We start from the raw sequence: 21276 nt of genomic DNA, 5'->3' as shown, positions 1-21276 counted from the left end.
TGGTAACGAACAGCGATGCGCTGGTACTGCCCTGCTCCCCCTCCCCGGCGCCCCCAGTAAAATAAACCGACCAAGTCTCCTTGTATTTATATCCCTGCGTGTCTGTGTGTGGCCTAGCCCCATTCATCATTTGGCTCCCACTGCAGAACCCGCTCCATTTTTAAAATTATGCATGATACACTGAAGAGACAATTTGGGTTTCCCCCACCTCTCCCTTGCCCTTGAAGAAGCAAGCCCTTGTCTCATTTGCATTTGCATTAAAACCCTGCTCTCTATAAGCTAAGCAAAGGGGAAGGACTTGAAGCCTATGGGATGGCTTTAGGGCTCTGCCCCTTGCTTTTGGCTCTCTCTCTCTCTCTTTTCTCATTCTCTCTCGTGCTTTGATCTCTGCTTAACAACAGTAACGTCACAGGGACTATACAGGAGAGTTTTGTTGGAAGTTAGAAAGTTTTGCAGCCTCCAGAGGGCTGTAGCGGCAGTAGCAGAAGCAGCATCCAAGGGACTCCTGGAAGGGGAAGAGAGAGAAGAGCGAGCGAGCGAGCGGCTGACTCAGTCCTGCTGCAGAAAACTGACTCGAGGCGACGGAGGCAGACATGGAACATCAGCTGCTGTGCTGCGAGGTGGAAACCATCCGACGAGCCTACCTAGATGCCAACCTCCTCAATGACAGGGTGCTGCAGACAATGCTGAAGGCGGAGGAGACCTGCTCGCCCTCCGTCTCCTACTTCAAATGCGTGCAGAAAGAAATCTTGCCATATATGAGGAAAATAGTTGCCACTTGGATGTTGGAGGTTTGTATCTTTCGGGGGATTTTCTTGGCAAGTTTCGGCACCGAAATGAATTACGGCGGAGAGTTGCTCCCCCATCTCCTGCCTCTTTCCCCCCCCAACCTCCCCCCCACCCCCACCCCCCCCATCCCGCAACGCGTTCCCCGGCGCGGCACACGTTGCTCTGGCTTCGGAGACGTCCGCGTGTAACGAGGGGACGCGGGGCCGGGGTGACGGTCTCCGCCGCCGTTATTGCCGCGTCTTCATCCCCTCTGCAGCGGTCGGGTCCCGCCGCGGAGGGGCGGCGGACGACACCCCCCAACTCAACTCCAGCACCCCCCCCCCCCACGCCCGGCCCCGTCTCCGGCGCACCGCGTCGGGGGTCGGGGGGTTCCCCGGCACCTTTTCCGCCCGTCGGGACAAGGCGGTACCGGCGACGGGGAGCGCAAAGAAGAGCCCGCTCGGCGATACCCCCCGTCCGCCGCCCCGCCGGGGAGCGGCCCCGGCTGTCGAGCCCCCGGCCGCGCGGTGCGGGGCCGCCGGGAAACGCTGCCAGTTAATTTTTCTGGAGATTTTATTTTAAATTAATATCCTTGTACACGTATGCAAGTGGCTGCCCGTGCCAGTATTATGCGCCATCTTTGTTCTTTTATTTGCAAAGCAAAAGTGTTTATTAATCGGGAGAAAAATTAAGAAAGTCCCGGGGAGCAAGCCAAGGGTGTGTGTCGCGGGGGGGAAGCGGGGGAAAGGGGCCGGGGGAAAGAAGGTCGGGGGCCGGGGGACCCTGCTGGGGCTGCGGGCATGGGGACCGGCTGGAGGGGCTCTGGCTTTTCTTGGGGGAGTTGGAGGGTGAAAGTTTCTTTGTTCAGCGCGAAGAGAGGCTGAAGCAGTGGTCACCCCTCAAAGGCATGCTTGTGCTACGGCGGCGATCGGCAAGGTCGCCTGGGAAAAGCGAGTGGGAAAGGGCCTCGTACCCCGGCGGGACACGTCTGGGGGGGCTCCCAGTGGGAGCCCCAGGACCTGGGCTACATTTTCATGCTTTTTCCGAAGCTCTGAGCGCCCGCGATGTATTTTTAATTAATTTTTGAATGAGGAGCGCCCTGCCTTGCTCTGGGAAATGTCGCGCCCGGCTGTTGCTGCAGGGCGAGAGAGGGAGGCGGTGAATTTCACTTCGGGGGGCTTCCCCGGAGCCCCCCAGCAGGACCAAAGGCTCGGGGCTCGGTAAAGGACCCCCGCCGCTACATTTTCAGCCTTTTTTGAAAGCTCAAATAATTTTTTAAATATTTTTAAATATTTTTTGAAAAGATGACGTCTGGGGAAATGAGGCTGGACGCCACCTTTGTGTCTCGACCGGAGAGGGGAATCGGCAGCACAACGGCAAATTAGATAGAAAAAAAAAGCGAAATAAATAAATCCGGTGCAGCCCGACTCTGCACTCTATTCCCAGGCCCGGAGACTCGTATTTTCCTCCGTTTTCCTTTTTCTTTCTTTTCTGAAAATTTGTTTTAGGGCCTTGAAAGATGGGGACAGATCTCCTCTTCGATTCCCTTCCCCCCCCCCCCCCCCCGTTTTTTTTTTCAGCGTGAATCGCCTACGGATTTCTAACGCCACATTTCTCCCCACTTTGTCACTCGTGACTTTCTCTTTCATTTTCTTTGATGCCTCTCTTTTTCCCTTGTTTATCCGTTTCCCCCAACTGCGTTTGCCCCCTCGTCTCCTTCAACCTTGCCCTGCAAAGCCTGGGGGGTGAGGGGGGGGAGGGAAGACGAGGCCGCCGGGACAAGCCTGGCTGTCGCTTCCATGAAATTATTCTTCAACGATCTTTCTCCTTCTTCCAGGTTTGCGAGGAGCAGAAATGCGAAGAGGAAGTTTTTCCCTTGGCTATGAATTATTTGGACAGATTTTTGTCGTTTGAACCCCTCAAGAAAAGCCGATTGCAATTGCTCGGAGCTACCTGCATGTTTGTGGCTTCAAAAATGAAGGAAACTATTCCTCTGACCGCAGAAAAACTGTGCATTTATACAGATAACTCCATTAGACCCGACGAATTACTGGTAATTTCACGTTTAATCACCTCAGGAAAAAACAAACCCAGTCAAACCCCAAACAAAAAACCGCCGATTAGCAAAGCCCCCCCGACACCGGGGCAGGCGGACAGGGGGCTGCGCCCCGCCGGCGGAGCTGTCGGCGGCGAGTGGCAGCCGCTCCCTGCGGCCGTAGGAGCCGTAGCCCCCGCGGCGGCGGCGGCCGGGTAGGACACGAGAGACGAGGGGAGGGGAAGCTGAGTGGGGCCGGGCCGGGTGGCCACCCCCCGCTTCCCCGGCAGCGGCCCGTGGGCTGCCCCGGCCGGACCCGCCGGGCGGCTATGGGCGCGGCGCGGGCTCCCCCTGGCGGCCCTGAGAGGGGTGTCGCTGCGGCGGGCGCTTCCCGGCCGGGGGCGGCCCGGGCTGCTCCGGCCACCGGCCCCTGCCCGCGCCCCCACCGAGGCTCCGCCGCGGGAGGACTCTTCCCACCCCCCCAGCCCCAGCCGGGGAAGCGGGCTTGGCTGAGCGCTGACTCGCCCAGCTGCGGATACTGCTCGTCCGACCGTGTTTGAGCGGAGCTAACCACATTTTCCCTCTTCTCCTTCCTCTTCTCCCCCCTTCCTTCCCTCTTGTCTTTGCAGCAAATGGAGCTGCTTCTGGTGAATAAGCTGAAATGGAATCTGGCTGCAATAACCCCCCACGATTTCATTGAACATTTCCTTACTAAAATGCCTCTGGCAGAGGACACCAAGCAGATCATCCGTAAACATGCTCAGACTTTTGTGGCTCTGTGCGCTACAGGTATGAGCCCTGCACGTTAAGCAAAGCGTGTTGCTCCCCTACACGTGCCTACCCCCTGGCTTATAAAGCTTCCCGTAGCTGTGGTCTAAAGCGAGCTCACAGAGCTGTGGGGAGGTAGTTTAAGCCCCGATTATTGCCCCTTGTTTGCAGAAGGTGGATTACTTTGCAGAGGTAAGTTTTTTCAGGAGACGTTTTGCTTCTGGGTTGCATATGTGGCATTGTCAGGGAGGGAGAAGTTCCCCCCCCCCCCCAGCTCTTTGTAGCTTAGCTGTGCAGTCGCAGCTCCATGTGGCGTGATTTCTTCACCTCTGTACACAGGGTTTGACGTGGGGGCTGCAAAAAGGCTTACTGCCCGTGTGGGGAATCCTTCCATGTGGATTTGTCCTTGAGAGAGTGAGGGAGATTTTGCTTGTGAATAGCTCTGCGTGGGGGTTTTTAAAACTTCCCTCTTCAAGTTGCCTCTTCCCCCCCGCCCCTCGGTGGCTGGTGGATTGGAGGAGGGCCACGCAGCACACAGGCTTTCCTGGCACAGGACCCAGCCGCTGCCATCTGCACCCTTCTGACCACGTGCTGAGCTGAAGCCATGTGCAGGGCCGGCCTCCAAAGATGCCGACTGTTGGCTAGGCCAGGTTTGCAGAGACCCGATCTTTGGTTTCAAGGGCACCGTGCGTGCGCGGGCGCTGGTTCTTTGAAGTTCCATGTTTGCGTGTGGACTGTGTGTATGCATTTGTACGTGTACCGGCTTTACCCACTGAACCCTAAGCAAGTGTGAAGGAAAAGAACAGTTCTAGAAGAGTCTTGCTGTTCTCCAGATCTCGCTGTTCCCACAGGACAGAGTGGAGGAGCAGGGACAAAAGAAGTTCTAGAGGGACGAAACTCTGTTTAAACAAAACGTGTTCAACGCGTTTATTCTTATAGTATGGCAAGAACGATCCAGGAGTGGCAAAAGAATAAGGAAGAAAACGCAGCCAAAGCAAATGTTCTTTTGCAGTGGCACGTAAAGAGGAATGCCAGATGCTCTGTTGACACTGATAAAAACTTAGTGTAAAGGAGATACGGTGCCTTAATAAATGTTAATATTCGGTAGCAGTTGTGCTAAAAAAAGAGCGATGAAACCTGCATTTGGACTTGAGAAGAGATGCCCACATTTGAAAATGGTGGTGGGATGTGCGTGGTCAAAGGCAGAAATTAATGTTGTGTAGTGTTACTCCCAGAGATGGATTTGGTAAAAAGACTTTGAAGCAAGATTGCAGACACTTACTCAGAAGAAAAAATGTATTCCACAGAGTCAGCCCCACTGCAAGGCCTAAAGACAGAACAACCAAGCTGTAAAAGAGAAATTCATAAACAGGGGCATTGCTCTTCATCTTGGGCCTAACATCCGCATAACGGGCAGTTCCTAAGTTAGATTGCCTGGAGTAATGCTCGGTCTTTGGAGCGCCACAACCTTCAAACAGCCTTTGAACTACCTGCAGCAACATTTTGGGAAAATCAGACGTAACTCACCATGCCAGGTTCTACCAGATAAGGCTGCTGTGACTCTGAAGGCCTGATTTGCTAAGTTTGAAGCTTCCTCAGCTGTTAGCTAAAAAAGAACAGCTACCTGGCCTCCCCTTTGGATATGGGGATGTTTAACCTAGGTTGTTGCGTTGGCAATGACAGGGATGAAAACAAGAGTAGTTCAAAGGTTGGAGACTTGCTAAGAGTCCAGTACTTTGATCTACTGTCGGTGTTGTTATGTTTCTTTTAGGAAGCACATCCAGAGCCTTTATTTAACACTTGCTACGCACCACAGCTGGAGAATGGATCAGTAAATGAGAACCATGTTCTCAGAGTTCTACTTAGGTTTTTTTTAAAAAAAACACACTGAGTTCACCAGAATTGGGGCCCTCTTCAGCTCCCTACTGAAGTTGGGAATATTGCCTGGGGAAAGAATGGTCGGGAAGGCTGCCGGCCGCTAGGCTTGCTATTTTCATTGTTATTTTTGGATGTCGGGATTTTCTCTACCTCTTGCTTTCCTCATGACTTCTTTGTTGGCTAGTTGAAGATCACATGTGGCTTAAGTAGCACTGGACTTTGCTTTGCTGTTGCTGGGTTGTGTTGTATTTCCCCTTGCCAAAATGAACCTAGATAGACTGCAAATGCCTTGTGCTGCCTGGATGCTGTGGGGCCCAATCCAAAGTCCACTGGAAACACTGACACTCGCTTAAATGGCCTCAGGGGCAAGTGCAGTATTTCCTTTGCTTGAAGTACAGTCTGTGTCCTCCACTGTAAAGGAGGGTCTCCTAAGAAGAGGCAGCAAAAGAACACTGGCTTTAGAAAATAAAATCGCCGCCAGTTTGCTTAACAAGGTGAAGGCTGTGGAGGTGTTTGTAGATGAGTGCATATGCGTTTGCTCCAGAAAGAGGGAGGGTACACTGCAAGGTGAAGTTGAGAATTCCTTCTAGGCTCTCTCTTCAGTTGTCTGGCTAGTGGAAGTGGATTTCTTTGATTTGGTTTAGTTTTGAAAAATCCATTTTCACCAAAAAATGGACTGTGCTGTGGTAAGTTCAGGAGAAATCGCAAAAAAAAAATTACCAGGGGTTGTTTGAAGTTAACACATAATTGAGTTTAATGAATGGGGCTTTGGCATGGCCGAGGAAGGCAGGGAGAGCTCAAAAGGAAGCAGGCCTCTTTTGGCCCAAGTTAAGACCAGTGTTGAGGGAGAACTGCAGCTCTATACAAGCATAACAATGAATAGCAACAAATATTGGAGCTTCAGCATTTCATTATGTTCCTCTGGTTATCAAAACATACCAGGCTCCTTTTATATTATGATTATTACTATTATTATTGTTGTTGCCTTCCTCCTCTCGGATGGAGAGAGAAAGATCCCCTTTGAAACAAGCGTGTTACAATTCTCCTATTCTCTGGCCTTTATAAAATTGGAAGTCTCAAGGTATGTGACCAGTTGGAACCTGTTGCATCTTGCAGCAAGTGATTTATGTTCGCAGTTTTGATTTGCCTCAATGAAAAGATTTTCATTCATAGCCCCCAGCTCTCCAGACGGATGGAATTGCTGCTCCATTTAAAAAGGAAAAGGGGTGACTCGCCTTGTTAGGAATTTTTTTTAAAGCGCTGCAGCGCCTATATGCCTGCTTTGTCCTCCCTTCAGGGTGGCTGGCATTCTTCTCTCTCCTCCCCCTCCTCTCTCTCTCTCTCTCTCTCTTTTTAACAACGCTGAAGTTGTTTATTCTTTTTGGATGAAGTCTCAGATAGGCTACTGGGGATGTGTGCTTCAATTGATGGGGCCCCCTACCCCATTGTGGCTGTGTCAGGTCTAATTCATCTCACCGAAGCCCCCTTGTTCCTGAGCGCTCAATAGCGCAAGATGAGGCGATGGAGGCTGACAATGATGCCACACTCTTCACTTGGGGGCATCCAATTACAGGCGAGAGGGGCCCCCTGATTAATATGCTGAAATTAGTGGCCTCTGCCACAAATAATTCCTTGTTGAGTTGCAACAAAAAGGCAGTCCATGCTGCTTGTCTGGAGTGGTTATAGGGACAGACACAAACTGGTCATTTAAACTTCATTATCACTTTTCCACCTTGGAAAGAATGAGGGTGTGACTATGAATTCATGTTCTTGTTTACTGCTTGGTTTAAAAGAAGAACGCAAATATTAATCCCAAACGTGATCCCGTCAGGACAGACTCATTAAACCCACACATTTTTGGTCATGTTCTGTTTGTGGAGCTCTGTCAGTAGTGTCACGAATGAGCTGCCGCTGTAATGTTCCGAACAACCCAATCTCAGTGGAACTTGGGCTTGTCTACCAAAATCCCCCATTTCCGAAGACTACCTGCCACTATGGGTATTTCAGTTGGGTATTTCAGTCACGGGACTGGCTTTGGAACGTGTATCCTGTCAGTAAGCAGTCCACGCTACTGGGATTTTGGGGGAAAGGCAGAAGCTTGCTAGAAGGTGGCTGTATTTGCTGGAAATGGGCAGATTAGGAAAATGGGATAAGCTGAATTTATTTTAAGCATGGTAACATGAATGAGATTACCTTTAGATCTAGCTCGCCTTGTGCATCACAAAAGTTTGGCCACAATTCATCGTATCAGTTTAATTTTGAAGGTTCATAGAAAGCTGGGCAAAATGTGCCTTTGAAGGTGGATATTGGTCAGGGCTACAATGGAGTGTCAGAGGTGTATGAATAGATTCGGAGAGAGGACTTTCATGGAGTCCCAAAGTCTTTAGTTTCACTGGTAAAACATTTACACAAAAGTTATTTTATCATAATAAAGGAGATGCATGATTTAATACTTAAACTGTTCCACTGAGCCCTCTAAGCTGTCCATTCCTTTGATTTCATTCAAGGGTTTGACAGATGGTTTATATTTTTTCAGCCCAGAGGAAGTTGTATTCTGATAAAAGCTGAAGGAATGTATCTCAGGTTCTTGTGTATAATGTGGCATTTCCCTTTCTTCCTTACAAAACTGGACGTTTTCTTGTGCCACTTGCTTCCTTTGTTTCTGATTCTCCTCCAAGGTGTACACTGCCACGGATCAAACGCATTCCTGTTCAGCAGAAAGAGTATTAGCATTAAAACATGGATTATTCTCATTAAAAAAAACCCAAAACAAAACAACAAACCAGCAACCAACAAAACAAACCCAAACCCCGAAACATGCTAAATGGCAGAGATAGCCCCTTAAGGAATCATGGGAGTGGCTTTGTGGAGAGACCTACAGCAATGCAGTCTGGAAGGGGGCCCAGCCTCTTGTCAGCATGGTGTCACATCAGAATGTAACTGATTGTCCGCCAATTCTTGGGACCCCCGTCACTTAGTTATGCCACATTTACATTAAATCCCTGTTGCCAGGATGGATGGCAGCCACTGACGAGAGACTAGGTTGAGACAAAGCATTTTTAAGATGAAACCTTAATTTAAATATGGATTATCTGCCTCCTGACAGGGTTAAGCAGTCTTTCTCTTTCTTTTTGTTGATGTTGTTGTTCATTAAAGCTATATTCCTTTGAATGTCAGTGCAAAGGTTTCTGCTGTGAAGGGCTCGAGGCCTCCTTACTGGAGTGCACCTAGGATCTGATCATGCGAAACGCTTCACAATGCGACCAGGTTTTCTCAGATGATTAGTGCCGTTGACCCCAGTGGCATTATTCACATGAGCAAAGTATTTCAACATTTGAAGAATGGGAGCCCTGCTTATGATAAAAACACCTCGCAGTGATGAATGGTCTCCCAGGCTTAGTGCTGGGCTGGGCTACTAGCCGAAGTACAGTTGCTCGTGTGGATAAGTGTTTACAGGTTTGGACCTGCAGCAGTTTAGAGCAGGAGGCACCTTTCTGTTCACAATTTTCCCAGCCTTTTTGGATGCAATAGTTGGCAGTTGAAGCCATGCTGGGAGACAAGTGTATGTGTATGGGCAGGCTTCTCCTAAAGCAATCATTTCAGTCTTTTTTTTTTTTCTTTTTTCTCCTTTCTTCATACAGATATTAAATTTATTTCAAACCCACCTTCCATGATCGCAGCTGGCAGTGTGGTAGCAGCTGTGCAAGGCCTGCATCTGGGGAACACTAACACTTTCCTCTCCTATCAATGCCTCACACATTTCCTATCACAAGTTATCAAATGTGATCCGGTAAGTGACTCTTGCTCTCTGTTGATCTCCTGCCTTAGAGTTTTAAGAATGAATGCCTGCTTACTGCATAGTGGCTAAGCTGACAGTAAATCTTGACCAAAGTCAAACCTCAGAGTGGGGTTTTTTGAACATGTTCTCTTGTGTCTGCCCTAGTTATTTAGCTGTCATTATATCCACTAATAATTGGTGATGACGCTGCTGCAGTTCGTTGCTAGGAATGCCACATCCAGCTCTAATGTTCATAAGAGGCGTATCTGACAAAGTGGCGGAAACTGCATCGATTCAGGACATGTCAGAGGCCGGGTCTGGTTGTAGGTAATTACAGCAGGAACCTAAACAAAACTCTCAAAATAAGACAAGGAAATAGTTGCTGAGATTGCAATAAATAGCCCTCGTGGTATCTCTGACCTTATCTTTGACCATTCTCGAGGCCTTTTAGTGTGCCAAGTGGTGTGAAAAAGCCTTTCTTAAAAGAGTTCTAATGATCTAATTTGGTTTATTACGTGCTAGATCTGCACAGTAGCCGGTATTGAATTCCTTTTTGGAACAAATGCTTGTCCCACGACTTTCTGACAAGGTAGATGGTCCTCACAGGATTCTCATTTTGCCCTGCAGCTTCCAGGAGATGCACATCAGTAACTAGTGAGCAATAAACCTTTCATGAGTGAATGGGCCAGGAAGGGAGCCTACAAGGAAGACCTAAAGTCAATGATCCGTGTCATAATGGTGTGTGAAGTTGGGGCAGAGTTGAGCTTTGTTTTGTAACAATGTGGAATACCCATAAATAGATGCTTTAAAAAGGTTCTTGTGAGGTCTCCAAGCACTGGACAATGAGTCAAATAAAGACAACTCTGTGGTTAGCAGCAGAATCTTTGAGATGCTGTTAAATTATTTTACGTGTTAATAATTTAAATACATAGAGCCCTGTTAGCCCAGACACTGCAAAAGTAGGTTTGTATAACTGGACTTTGTTGATAGGATTGAGTGACTACGTGAAACAACCACTGACAAATAGGACAGCTCAGCTTCTTATTTTGATCACCTTAAAAATGCCTCAGAATCGAACACGTTATTTTTGCTGTTTCTGTTACGGTGGCTGAAGTAATGCAAAACGCTGTAAGAGCTTCGAGCGCTGCAGAAAATGCTGCAGTCACTTTGTGAACAGCATAGATGATTCAGCATATGGTTGGCCACTGTCCCATGCGAGATGCTTAATGCAGGTACTGAGGAAAAGTACTGGGCTCGCTATCTGGTCTCATGGTATCCGACTGAAAAAACCCAAACCATTATTTAATCATGCCTGATAAGAGAGCACTGAAGTAGATTCTCCCACATCTTGGAGAATGGCAGCATGTCCTTAGGTGACTTAATTGGTGACAGAGCTCTTTTCAAAGAAAGTAGTTTTAGCAAGGAGGATAGTCCTTGTTTTTTTCTGTTCTACTGTCCATAGTCATTGCAAGGCCACAACGTATGGCCCCACCATAAAGTTAAGAGCTTTAAAAGGAAGTAACTCCCTTCCAGCTTTTGCTGCTAAATACATTAGGGTGTTGGAGCAGCCAGAGTTAGAAATAAGGGGTTTGCACAGGTTGCTACCCAAAATAAGCAAAATAAGACCTATGTGTATGTATACTGTCATGTTTGTAATGGAGTAAGGGAACAATGTTTTTCACTACTGCTGCCTTGAGCAGAGAAAACTGTTTGGTTTCGTACACAGCACAGTTCCTCTGCATAGAGAATTTCCCATGAGATGTGCCTACATAATCCATGGAAACGAATGTCATTCCTGTTATCTTACTTGGCTAGCACACATATGAAATTTGTTGTTACTCCACAGTGATGGTTCTCCTTGTCAGACTGCACAAATGAATACGCTTTGTGTTGGATTGTCTTGAAATATTAAGAGTGTGCACTGTAACGCAGCTAACGTTCTCCCCGATTATCTATTAGCTAGAGCAGCTGGTCTGTTGGATTTCAGGTTATGTAATTACACTTTTTTACCTTTAGTCACAAAGAAAGCTGAATCTAAAGTAAAATATCACCTGATTGGAATTCCTTTATGGTTCATGTTTACATTGGTAGGAGTCCAATTTCCCATTTTGCCTTTGATCAGGGGTAATTAGAAGTCAGATAATCACAATTAGAAGTCTTGGGCTGTCTTCCATCATTCTATTCTTGACCCCATCATCCAAACAGATTGAATTTTACCTGACATTCATTTCCAGGCCAGAAATTTGCTAAACCAGATTAGATTGGGTTTCTGTGCTGTCTGTTAGTGCAGTGGAATTCGTCTGCTGCCTGCCCCTACTCAGAGGCACCTTCAAACATGTGCTTGTTATCCAGACGGGTCAGGCAGTAACAAAGGATTTCCAAGCAGGCTTTTTGTTGTTGTTGTTGTTTGTTTCCTTTAGTATCTGACCCTGGAGTCTGATCATGTCTACTGTGTGTGTTAAAGGTATTTGACCACATCAGTTAAGCTAGCAAGACTTTTTTTTTTTTTTTTCCACTGAGGAGCTTAATTAATCCAGGAAGGGTTTATGACCTTGAACAAACTGTGGGCATTGAAAATTTGGGTAGTGAAGCAGAAAAGTTGTTGGGAGAAAATATCAGAGTAATGCACAAGTTTTGTATTTGCTTTTCAGTGGTTAGAAGTACTGAGAATGAAAAAAAAAACTTAGATGAGGCTGTTCTCAGCAAATATATTTTGCAGTTATTTTTGCTAGCTAATACATTCCTGCAGACAACTATTCATCTAAAACATTAAAAATGTACTGTTTAGCTTAGAGATAGTCAGTTCATAATAAATTGTAAAAACTATGTTTTAAAAAAATACAGTTACAACATGCCACACTGAGAATTTCACAGGAAAAGAAATACTCTGTGGTCAAGATTACCTTTAAGTTACGCAGTCCTATGTAATTATTCATGACTGGACTCCAGAGGGAGCAGAATAGGTATTTATAGAAATTCGTTTGAATGGTTTTAGTTTTCAGGGCTGTAACATGCTATATGTAAATAGTAGCATTAAACCCAAATGACAAAAGCCCCCAGCAAAACCCATGAACCTCCCCCAGAAGTAAAAAGCAAACAGGGTTTGCTTTACTCAGAAAAGAAATTGGCTTTCAGTCTGGGACACTGAACAGCCTTGTCACAGCAGTTACCCTCAAAAGTGTCTGGATTTGTAAAACTGAAAAGAACCTAAACCTGCACTCGGGTGCTGCTCTTTAATATGTCTAATTCCAAATGTGACTGAGGTACATGGCACAGGGCATGCAAGCAGAAGCCTTACAGTCAGGATTGATCCATCATATCTTGAGGAGTGAAAGAACTTCATAGAGCTCTTATTGTGAAGGCCAGAGGTATGTAGGAGCCGAAGGCATGATGACTTTAGGATATGAGGCGTTTCTTTTTGTCATTTAAAACGCTGTGTGTCTCTGTCAAGAGGAAATATTACACTAGGGTTTAAACCAGGAAAGGTCATAGGTTATGTGTTTTCAGTGAGCTGTAACTGATGGTCTGATCTGCTTAGAGGTAGGATTAACCTCCCTCTCTCTCAGAAAGGACTTGCAGAGAATTGTTTGCTTGGGTTTCTAATCTTATTTTACCCCCAAATGCCATGTGCCCTTATTGGTGGCAGAGGAGATTCTTGTGGTAGTGGAATCAGTGAAAAGCTGGTAGATCACACAAGAAGCTTCTGAATGAAGGCAGAATTGAAACTGGGAAATAAAGAAAACAGCAGGCAGGTCACCCTCTCAGGAAAACAACATTCATTCTCAGTCATGCACATCCTAACACTTTTGACGGCAATTTATCATGGAAGACTGGGTTCACCGCAAGGGCTAACTCATGTCATAGGTTAAATCAGAGAAGGCAATACTGAAAGGAAACTTCAAAGTCCTTAATACAGAGTTAAATATGTTGGGAAAAAGCTTACGATGTTTGTTAGGAGTAAACAGCATGCTGGAGGAATTTTGGCAAAACCGAGTGTGATTGTTTCGCCTATTTAAGGCACCGTTTGTGTCATCGCAGTGGCTCTGGAGAGCACAACCGTAACTTGCGGAGCTGAGCTAGCAGGCCTTCTCCAGTTCCATTTGATTGCTAAGTAGATTGGATATACTGGCTCATAGTATGGTTTAATGCCTGGGGCAACTTACCTTCTCCCACCTGCTTGGTGCTTTGCACTTATAGTTTGGCCCAAAGTCTGCAAGCAGTGAAACCCTTGTACCCTCCCGAACACTCAGTAGGATTGTGTAGGCATTCAGCTCTGAGAAAATGCTTTAGAAGCCAGATGTCAAGGTGGATGCAGTAGCAAACTGAAAGCTTGGCAGCACATAATGCATGGCTACAAAGATGCTTAGCAGTCCTTCTGAATGTCCTCCCTGACTTGGGGTCACACAGTCCCGCATATTTTTCTGTTCAGGTGCTTTCTGAAGTAGAAATCAGTTAGCTAACTTGAGCTGCCTACTACTGGACACAGCTGTGGTTGGCAGGCAACTTTGGGCACATATTTCTAAATATATATATGGCCCTTCTAAGAACTTTCTATTATCGGAACTTAGCCTGGGAAAATCACTGGTTATTACCATCACTACTAGTATACTGTACAGCCAGAGTGTTTCTGTGGTAAAAGCAGAAATCATTACAGCATCAGCAAGACTTGGACCAATTCCAGGCCAGTTTTGTGTTTTTGCATCTCCACTCACTTAATTTTGATGGATTCACACAGCTACCCAGTCAGACTGCCCCTACATTTTAAAAGGTGTGAAGGACAGTGAGGTAGAAGATAGTACAGATGGACTTTAGCAGAACTGCTAGTGTTGACAGCACAGGTAGAGTAGTAATGCAAGCTGCATTATCTTACTGTGCCAAAGTCCTGCCCACATCAGTTATTGCACGTCATTGCAGTGGAGTGTCAGTCACATTCAGTTTTAGACCTATGGGCCAAAGGTAACAACAGAACGCACTTGGACCACGTATGGAGAGGCTCACCTAGGCCACTGAGTAGAAGATGAGAAGAGTGAGTTGCAGACTGGAGCCAGGCTAGCATCCTGCAAGAAAAATGAGGTAGCTTGTCCAGTCTGTTCACTACTCCATGGTTCTGTTGCTCTTCTCACACTCCTTGCAGTCTGCTGCCCTCCCAAATAACCTGATGATATTTCTCTTGATATTTTTAGAAATAGTACTTGGACTGTCATCTTGCTATTTTTCTAAAGGACCCTGGGTCTTTTTCTCCTTCATTTAATCTTCTCTAGGATTGTTTACGAGCCTGCCAAGAACAGATTGAATCCCTCCTTGAATCCAGTCTACGTCAGGCACAGCAGCACAACGTATCTTCAGAAACAAAGACTGTAGAGGATGAAGCAGACCTTTCCTGCACACCTACTGATGTGCGAGATGTGAACATTTAAGAGGACTTCTTCTAATGGGTTTGCTTGGCGAGAAAAGCAGACAAAGAAAGGGCATCTGAGAAGGAATCAGCATCAGGATCTCCCCCCAGAAACCCTTTTCTCCAGGACATTTTTATACTAGAAGGGAAAACCAGTCTTGTTATATTTTTTCTTGCTCTGTCTCCCTTCCATCTGTGACTTCAAACAAACAAATAAACAAAAAATACCCCAAAAACTGTCTTAAAAAAAGAAAAAAATAGTATTTGCATTACCCCCAGGGGTTTGTGCTACAAAAATAGAGGATTTTATACAATAATAATCAACTAGTTTTTATATTAAAGTGTTCTTGTCTGTATGTTGTAAAAATAGGCATTAACACACAAAATGTCTCCAGGGGAGGTATTAGATTTGATTTCTTACATATAAAACAAACAAACCAACCATTTTTAAGTAGAAGAGGGTTTTTTTTTTAGATAGTAAATGAAATACTTTTTTTTTTCTTTAAAAAGCATAGCTTTAACGCAGTTCTAGGCTTTTCTGTATCTTGCTTGCTTATGCATTTAGTCACTTTATAATTCATCTGTAAATGTTTATTTTATTTCCTTAGTTTTTTTTTTTATCCTCTTCACCTTATAAATGGTTAACGTAACCCATAAGTTAGTCTATGTTAGTATGCAGCATTATTATATGTTAATCTTTTTTTTGTGCCTGTGGATTGCCTGTGCATATGGCATTTGTAGGGTTCAGCTTAGCATTGTTGGGAAAGGCCAATGTACTACTCATACGATACTCTATTATAAAGAGAAACCGAAATAGTGACATAATATAATATATTTTTGTAATCTTCATATTTTTGTAGTTACCTGTGTAAAATGCTGGTCTGGCCCCACGGATATTCAGCCTAATTATGGTCAGGTTCAATCCACAGTTTAGTCTTTTTTTTTTTTTTTTTTTAAATTTTGTTTTTAATATTCTAAAACCATTCCATTCAAAGCACTTTCAGTCCATTAGATATAGGAAATGCATTCTTTTATTGTGTGGGAATTTTTTTTTTAATGGAATGGTTTGGAAATATATAAGTGCTTGTTCGCAAACTTGGAATTGCAAAGCAAGTGCATTTAACTATGGTGTTAGAGGAGAGGTGATTTTTTTTTCCGAAGGTTGTGTTCCAGTGAGAGACATTGCATTCACAAATTGCCAGGATATCTTCCTATCCTTTTCTATAGAAAAGTTGAAGTTTAGAAATCCTTTGGTGCCAACTCATCTTTATAAATTAGGGGCCTTAAAGGTTCACATATAGGACACATAGTTTTAAGGATTGTCGCTAGATGTTTTACAACTGAAGGTTTTTAAACACTAAAATATATAATTTATAGTTAAGGCTAAAAAGAATATTTATTGCAGAGGATGTTCGTAAGGCCAGTATGATTTGTAAAATAATGCAATCGCCCCTTTTTTTAAAAAAAAAGTCTTTCTACCCTTGATGTTGCAGTTTTAACACAGCTTATTAAAGAAAAAAGGACACGCTTCAAAGAACAAACCCAAACTCAAGCAGTCTATTTGGCCCCTTCCTAGACATTTTTCAAAAGCAGCCTAACCATGAAAACGCCATAGTTAATAGATACGAAAATTGGAGTACTTGAAAGAAGTTCTTATTCCAGTATATGCCCCATTGTTTTATTTAGCTACAAATAGAAAATTTGCACATCTTGGCTATGTATCTTTTTATTATTATTTTAGAAAGTAGCTGAAGGGACGTGGACATAGCTGTTGAAGTTGATGCTCGAGGAGAATGTGATGGTGAAATGTATGTGAGAAAACTGCCGCTAAGGTGTTGATTGTAAAAAAAAAAAAAACCAACAAAAAAAAACAGGAAAAAAAGGAAAAAATTAAAATTAAAAAAAAAAGAAAAAGAGAAAAGAAAAGGAGTGGATGCTCCATTTTTATTGAGCTGCTATGGATAAATTCCCAGCATGGTTTGAAAAAAAAAAATTAACATTGCTTTTCTGTATCTTTGTCATTGTGTTTTGCTGCTATTTTGTGGATCAGTTTTTTTTTTTTTTGTTATACAATGTCATATACTGCCATGTTATAGGTTTTAATTTTCTCATAGATTATATTATTGACATCATTTTTTTTGGTAGATTTTTTATGTGATCAATTTTTACTTAATGTGATTACTGCTCTATTCCAAAAAAGGTTCCTGTTTCACAATACCTCATACTTCAGTTAACCGTGTCTAGACCAGGTTTTAATGTTCGTACACAGTGCCTCTTAGTTCTACTGCAAGCGGAAATGCATCGAACGGTATTCTGAATGGGTCTCGCGATTTGCAACTAGGTTGCAGTCACTTCAAAACAGCAGACATTTCAGAAGATCAAGTAATGTCAGTTTTTTTTGTTACGCATTTTATAAAGCTGGATTCTTTGTCTGATCTGGGGTTTATTATAGTAGTTTTAAGCTGTGTTATTAGCCACATTGATAGATGAAAGGTGCATTATAATATAACTCTTGTATGCCAACCTGATGTGGGTTTCCGTCAGTTGGGACACATCATTTGGTATGATAGGTTATCTTCTGGAACTCTAAGTATTTCGTGTGTTTAATCTGTTGTGATATACTAGTTTTTTTTGTTTTGGTTTTTTTTTTATTTTGTTTTGTTTTGTTTTTAATTATAGCATAATGCTAATTTAAAAAGCCTGTAAATCTCATAAATAAGCCAGCTAACAGAGTTGTATGCTGAAAAATAATCTAGCTGTTGCCTGTATGCTGCTAAACCAAAACAGAATTAGAACTCACTTTGAGGCAAATGCAGTTAAGATCCTACATAGTGCATAAATAAAGCGTTGCAATGCTACTAGCAGTCGCAGGACCCAGGAGGACTGGATACATTCTGTCCAAATTTCAGGAACATTTCTTACTGCTTACCTCATAAAACACTTCTGTTTGTGGCATCTCTGTGTCTCTGAACCAAACATGATTATTGAGCTAGTGAGTGTTGGTTATATTATGTGTTACACTGAGTGGCAGTGTGTACTGCAAATTTCTTTATTGTATGTACTAAAAGGCCAAATCCAGATTAAGTGGGTTCATGTGCCAACAGAGATGCTTTATTTGTCACATTATTATAACAATCTGTAGTAAGCAAGCAATTCAGATTTGTACATTTTATATTGTACTTATTGGCATCACTGGTCTGAAATGCACATTTTCACCAACAGACCTGTAACAGACAAGTTTCCAGCAAAAAAACTAAAGTCTAGAAATAAAATTGGTAAAACCCAATGACTGCTTGTTGTCAGTTTTGGTTTTTTTCATTGCTTTCATTAATGGTAGCACTTGCATGACATTTTCTGGTTTTCAGACTGTGCTTGTCCTGGTTTTGGCTGGGATAAGAGTTTTCTTCCTAGCAGCTGGTACAGTGCTGTGTTTGGGATTCAGGATGAGAATCATGTTGATAACACACTTAATATTTTCATTGTGGCCAAGCAGTCAAGGACTTCTCAGCTACGCATGAGGCACCCAAGAAGCAGGGAAGGTGGCAGAGCCAGGACCCCACCTGGCCCCCCACCTGGCCATACCATACAGCATCATGCTCCCTATATTACTGGGGGAGTGAGGTGGAAGACACCATGGCTCAGGAGCTAGCTGAACATTGGCTCTGGGTGGTGAGAAATTCTGCTGTGAATCGCTGGGTTTGCATACTCGTTACTATGATCATCATCCTCCTCTTCATTTTCTCTCCTAGTAAACTGTCTTTATCTCAACCCTTGAGTTTTTTCTTTTTGGTTCTGCCCCCCATCCCACTGAGGCGGGTGGTGAACAGCCGGCTCTGTGGTTGAGCTGCCTGCTGGGTTAAACCACAACAGTGCTTTAATAGTTGCAACACTGAAAACCTTTTGTTGTTATTTTAGGAAACCATGGACGTTTTTAGGAACAGGGAGGTGACTGCCTGTTACAGTAATGTGTATTTTTAAAAAAGCAAAATAGATTATTTTTCTCCGAACATCTTTTAAACCCCTTAAGGTAATTACTCAAACACCATTTGGACAGTCTTTTCAATAGAAGGTAAAATAAAGGAGGCGTTGGATGGCAGAACGATTGTTTGTATTTAATTACCAGTGTAAGGTTTTGTGTCCTAGAATACCTTTACAGTTTAAAAGTGGTGAAGTTAACCTGCCTTCTTTTCCTGCCCTTTCCCTCAGACACAGCTTTTGCATCTTACTATTGTATCACTAAGATAATAAAGAATAAACCAGAAAAATGCAAGAGCCTACAAAAACACATCAAAAAGAACTCAACCTAGGAGGCTGGAAATTATATATGTTATATGGTAAAATGAGGAAAAAAAAAATAACCTGTGTCCCAATTCACATTCCAAAATATCTCTTAGAACTGGGGAGGTATATTATCCACTATTACAAGAGCTGAACAAGGCAAAACCAGCCTATTCTTAGCAGACAATGATTAAGCTTCTAACTCTGTATTTGAGGCTACCCTATGAAAATATTTCTGTCTTGAAAAACCAAACGAATCTATGTAAAACGTATCAGGATGCAAATTAGAGCTCTAGTATCTGCCTCCTGAGTTTCCCATTGACTAAACTTCACATTACAACTGATTCTGTGCAGCAAAGGAAATGAAAAATGAAATTAAAAACGAAACTCCCAAGTTAACATCTAACATGTTAATTATAGCCTAATGCAAAATTAGCTTGTCTTAGTGCAGTTACCAATAGATGGGAAACCATCTGCATCAGAAGAATCCCAGTTGAGCCTGTATTAGCTTGTCAGCTTCCCAGTCATTTTGGGCAGAAACCTGAACCCTGTGGCTTCCTGTAAAATCAGAGAACAGGTAGGTAAAGTAGTGTCAGTACATACTGTGATCTGTATTTTTTCCATTTGAAATGGGGAACTCCTTGATAAAGTCAAGTTACACTGGTAGGCCACCAAGTAAGAGTCATAGCACAAAGATATAAACTAGATTCACAGTGACTCTAAATAGAGAGCAAGCCAAAGTTTAAATTGGAGTTGCTAAAAAAATACTCATGTTTTCCACACATCTTTTATCATTTTTCTGCAAAATTCCAGCATATTTTAAAGAAAGAAAAAAATAACCCCAAAACCTTACTTTTGTATCACTGATGGCTAACCCCTCATGTTAAATGTTTGAAAGTTGAGTGAAGAAGTACTTTAAAAATCCTGATATTGGACAAAACACTTTTTGCTGATAAAAAATGATTTAGTGAGATATTTAAACCTGCATTTTGTTGAACATGTGAAGTGGGAAGTGTTCTGTGACTTCAGTCAGTTTAAGCCTACATGGCCAGCTCTGTTTACATTTTCCTTCTCTCAAACTTCATCTCTAAATGCAGACTACTAAATTTGAATGCTGGGTGAATCATGCCAGTATTACTCACATTGCAAAGGGCAGAAAGACAAGAATGTAGCAAGAAAAACAATTTACTATAGGCTGTAAAAAATATGCATGTTTAGCTAGGCTATGCTGTAGCTTATTAAAGGGAAAAATACTTTTATTTTCTTACATCAGATGGAGATGTGCACAGAGAAAAACATCCAGAACACCTCTAAAAACCCCTCCCCAATTCCACCACTGAATTCAGATTGATTGACAAACTTTTATGAACATTTAAATTCACGTAATCTTTATTAAAGAATAAACAAGAACTGTTAAATGTGAAAACATGGATTTCACCTTCATTCAAGCATATGTAGCAGTTTAAGTGATAAAAAACTCCGGAAGATAAAGTGAAGCTTGGAGATATTATTTCAAAGGAGCCATAGGAATGACCCAGGCATGTGGGCTAGATACTCTGATAAAGATTCCTGGCAATGTCATTGAAAAGTTACAATGGGACAACAGCCGTAAAGCTGTAAGTGATGGCATTTTAATGAATTCCTGCCAGCACCATTTTATGGGAAATGTATCTCTTCAGGCAAACATGGTATTTTTATGATCCCACAAATTTAACTGGTAATAGCAACTGTATTGGCATGGCAAACACAGATGCCCATTTGGCCATTGACAGAGTTCCCCACAATTTTCCAATCAAATTATGAGAAAGGGTTTGCAAATTAGTCAACTGGATTACACTGATAATGTGAGACTTGCCAGACTTCTGATTTGGTTTTTTTTTGAATCAAGGAGTACAAATTTAGGAGCAAGGCAGAAGTTACTCTTTGGTTCCTTTAATGTGACAGACATTAAAGGAGGAAAATAGAAATCATTTTGTGGCAATCCCATTACCATCTGTAGAGCCCAACTTAAATCTGTCCTACTCTTTGTCTGTGTGAAGATTCCAGTTAAACAGTCTTATATTTCAGGGAAGTCCCTGAGTATTCACAGCCATGATTTTCCTGAGGGCTGTCAACTGAAGAGGGATCTACTGGCAGAAGGACTACTCACAGCAACTCAGGAATAAGACACACAGGCAGCACCTCAACTCTGCCTGGGCCCTGCTGATGCAGAAGCACTGTCGGCAGCGTGTGGGCAGCATATCTGCTCTTGGTGTATACACCACTGTTGCTGCAGAACTCCCAAAGCTGTTTTCGCTGTGGTCTTCAGAGCATCACCTCCTCCAGAGAACAGCCCCAAGCTTTTAGGGAGCAGCCACTACCATACATGGACCAATG

General features: G+C 43.5%; 2 protein-coding genes across 4 annotated transcripts in view; one reads left to right on the top strand and one right to left on the bottom strand.

The window, feature by feature from the left end:
• Window positions 1-593: 593 nt before the first annotated feature.
• CCND1 (cyclin D1) lies at window positions 594-16548 on the top strand (the record flags this gene model as incomplete). Its single annotated transcript, XM_084263029.1, has 5 exons — window positions 594-791; window positions 2606-2821; window positions 3433-3592; window positions 9091-9239; window positions 14489-16548. 5 exons carry the CDS (start codon window positions 594-596, stop codon window positions 14642-14644), a joined length of 879 nt encoding a protein of 292 aa, XP_084119155.1. The 3' UTR covers window positions 14645-16548.
• LTO1 (LTO1 maturation factor of ABCE1) overlaps window positions 7720-21276 on the bottom strand; it is a 28089-nt gene continuing 14532 nt past the window's right edge. For 2 of the 3 annotated variants that reach the window (XR_014617259.1, XR_014617260.1), the window contains exons 6-7: window positions 19356-19458; window positions 14254-14284 (exon numbers count right to left, since the gene is read on the bottom strand). The gene's annotated coding sequence lies outside the window, so the exon portion shown is untranslated. Of the gene's footprint in view, window positions 8157-14253; window positions 14285-19355; window positions 19459-21276 lie in introns of those variants that run through there. The other variant, XR_014617258.1, reaches the window with a different exon arrangement.

This window comes from Gallinula chloropus (assembly GCF_964237585.1).
Source record: "Gallinula chloropus genome assembly, chromosome: 4".
Taxonomy (NCBI): Eukaryota; Metazoa; Chordata; class Aves; order Gruiformes; family Rallidae; genus Gallinula; species Gallinula chloropus.
Note: the sequence above shows the minus strand (reverse complement) of the source record. Positions and strands in the feature narration are given on the sequence as shown.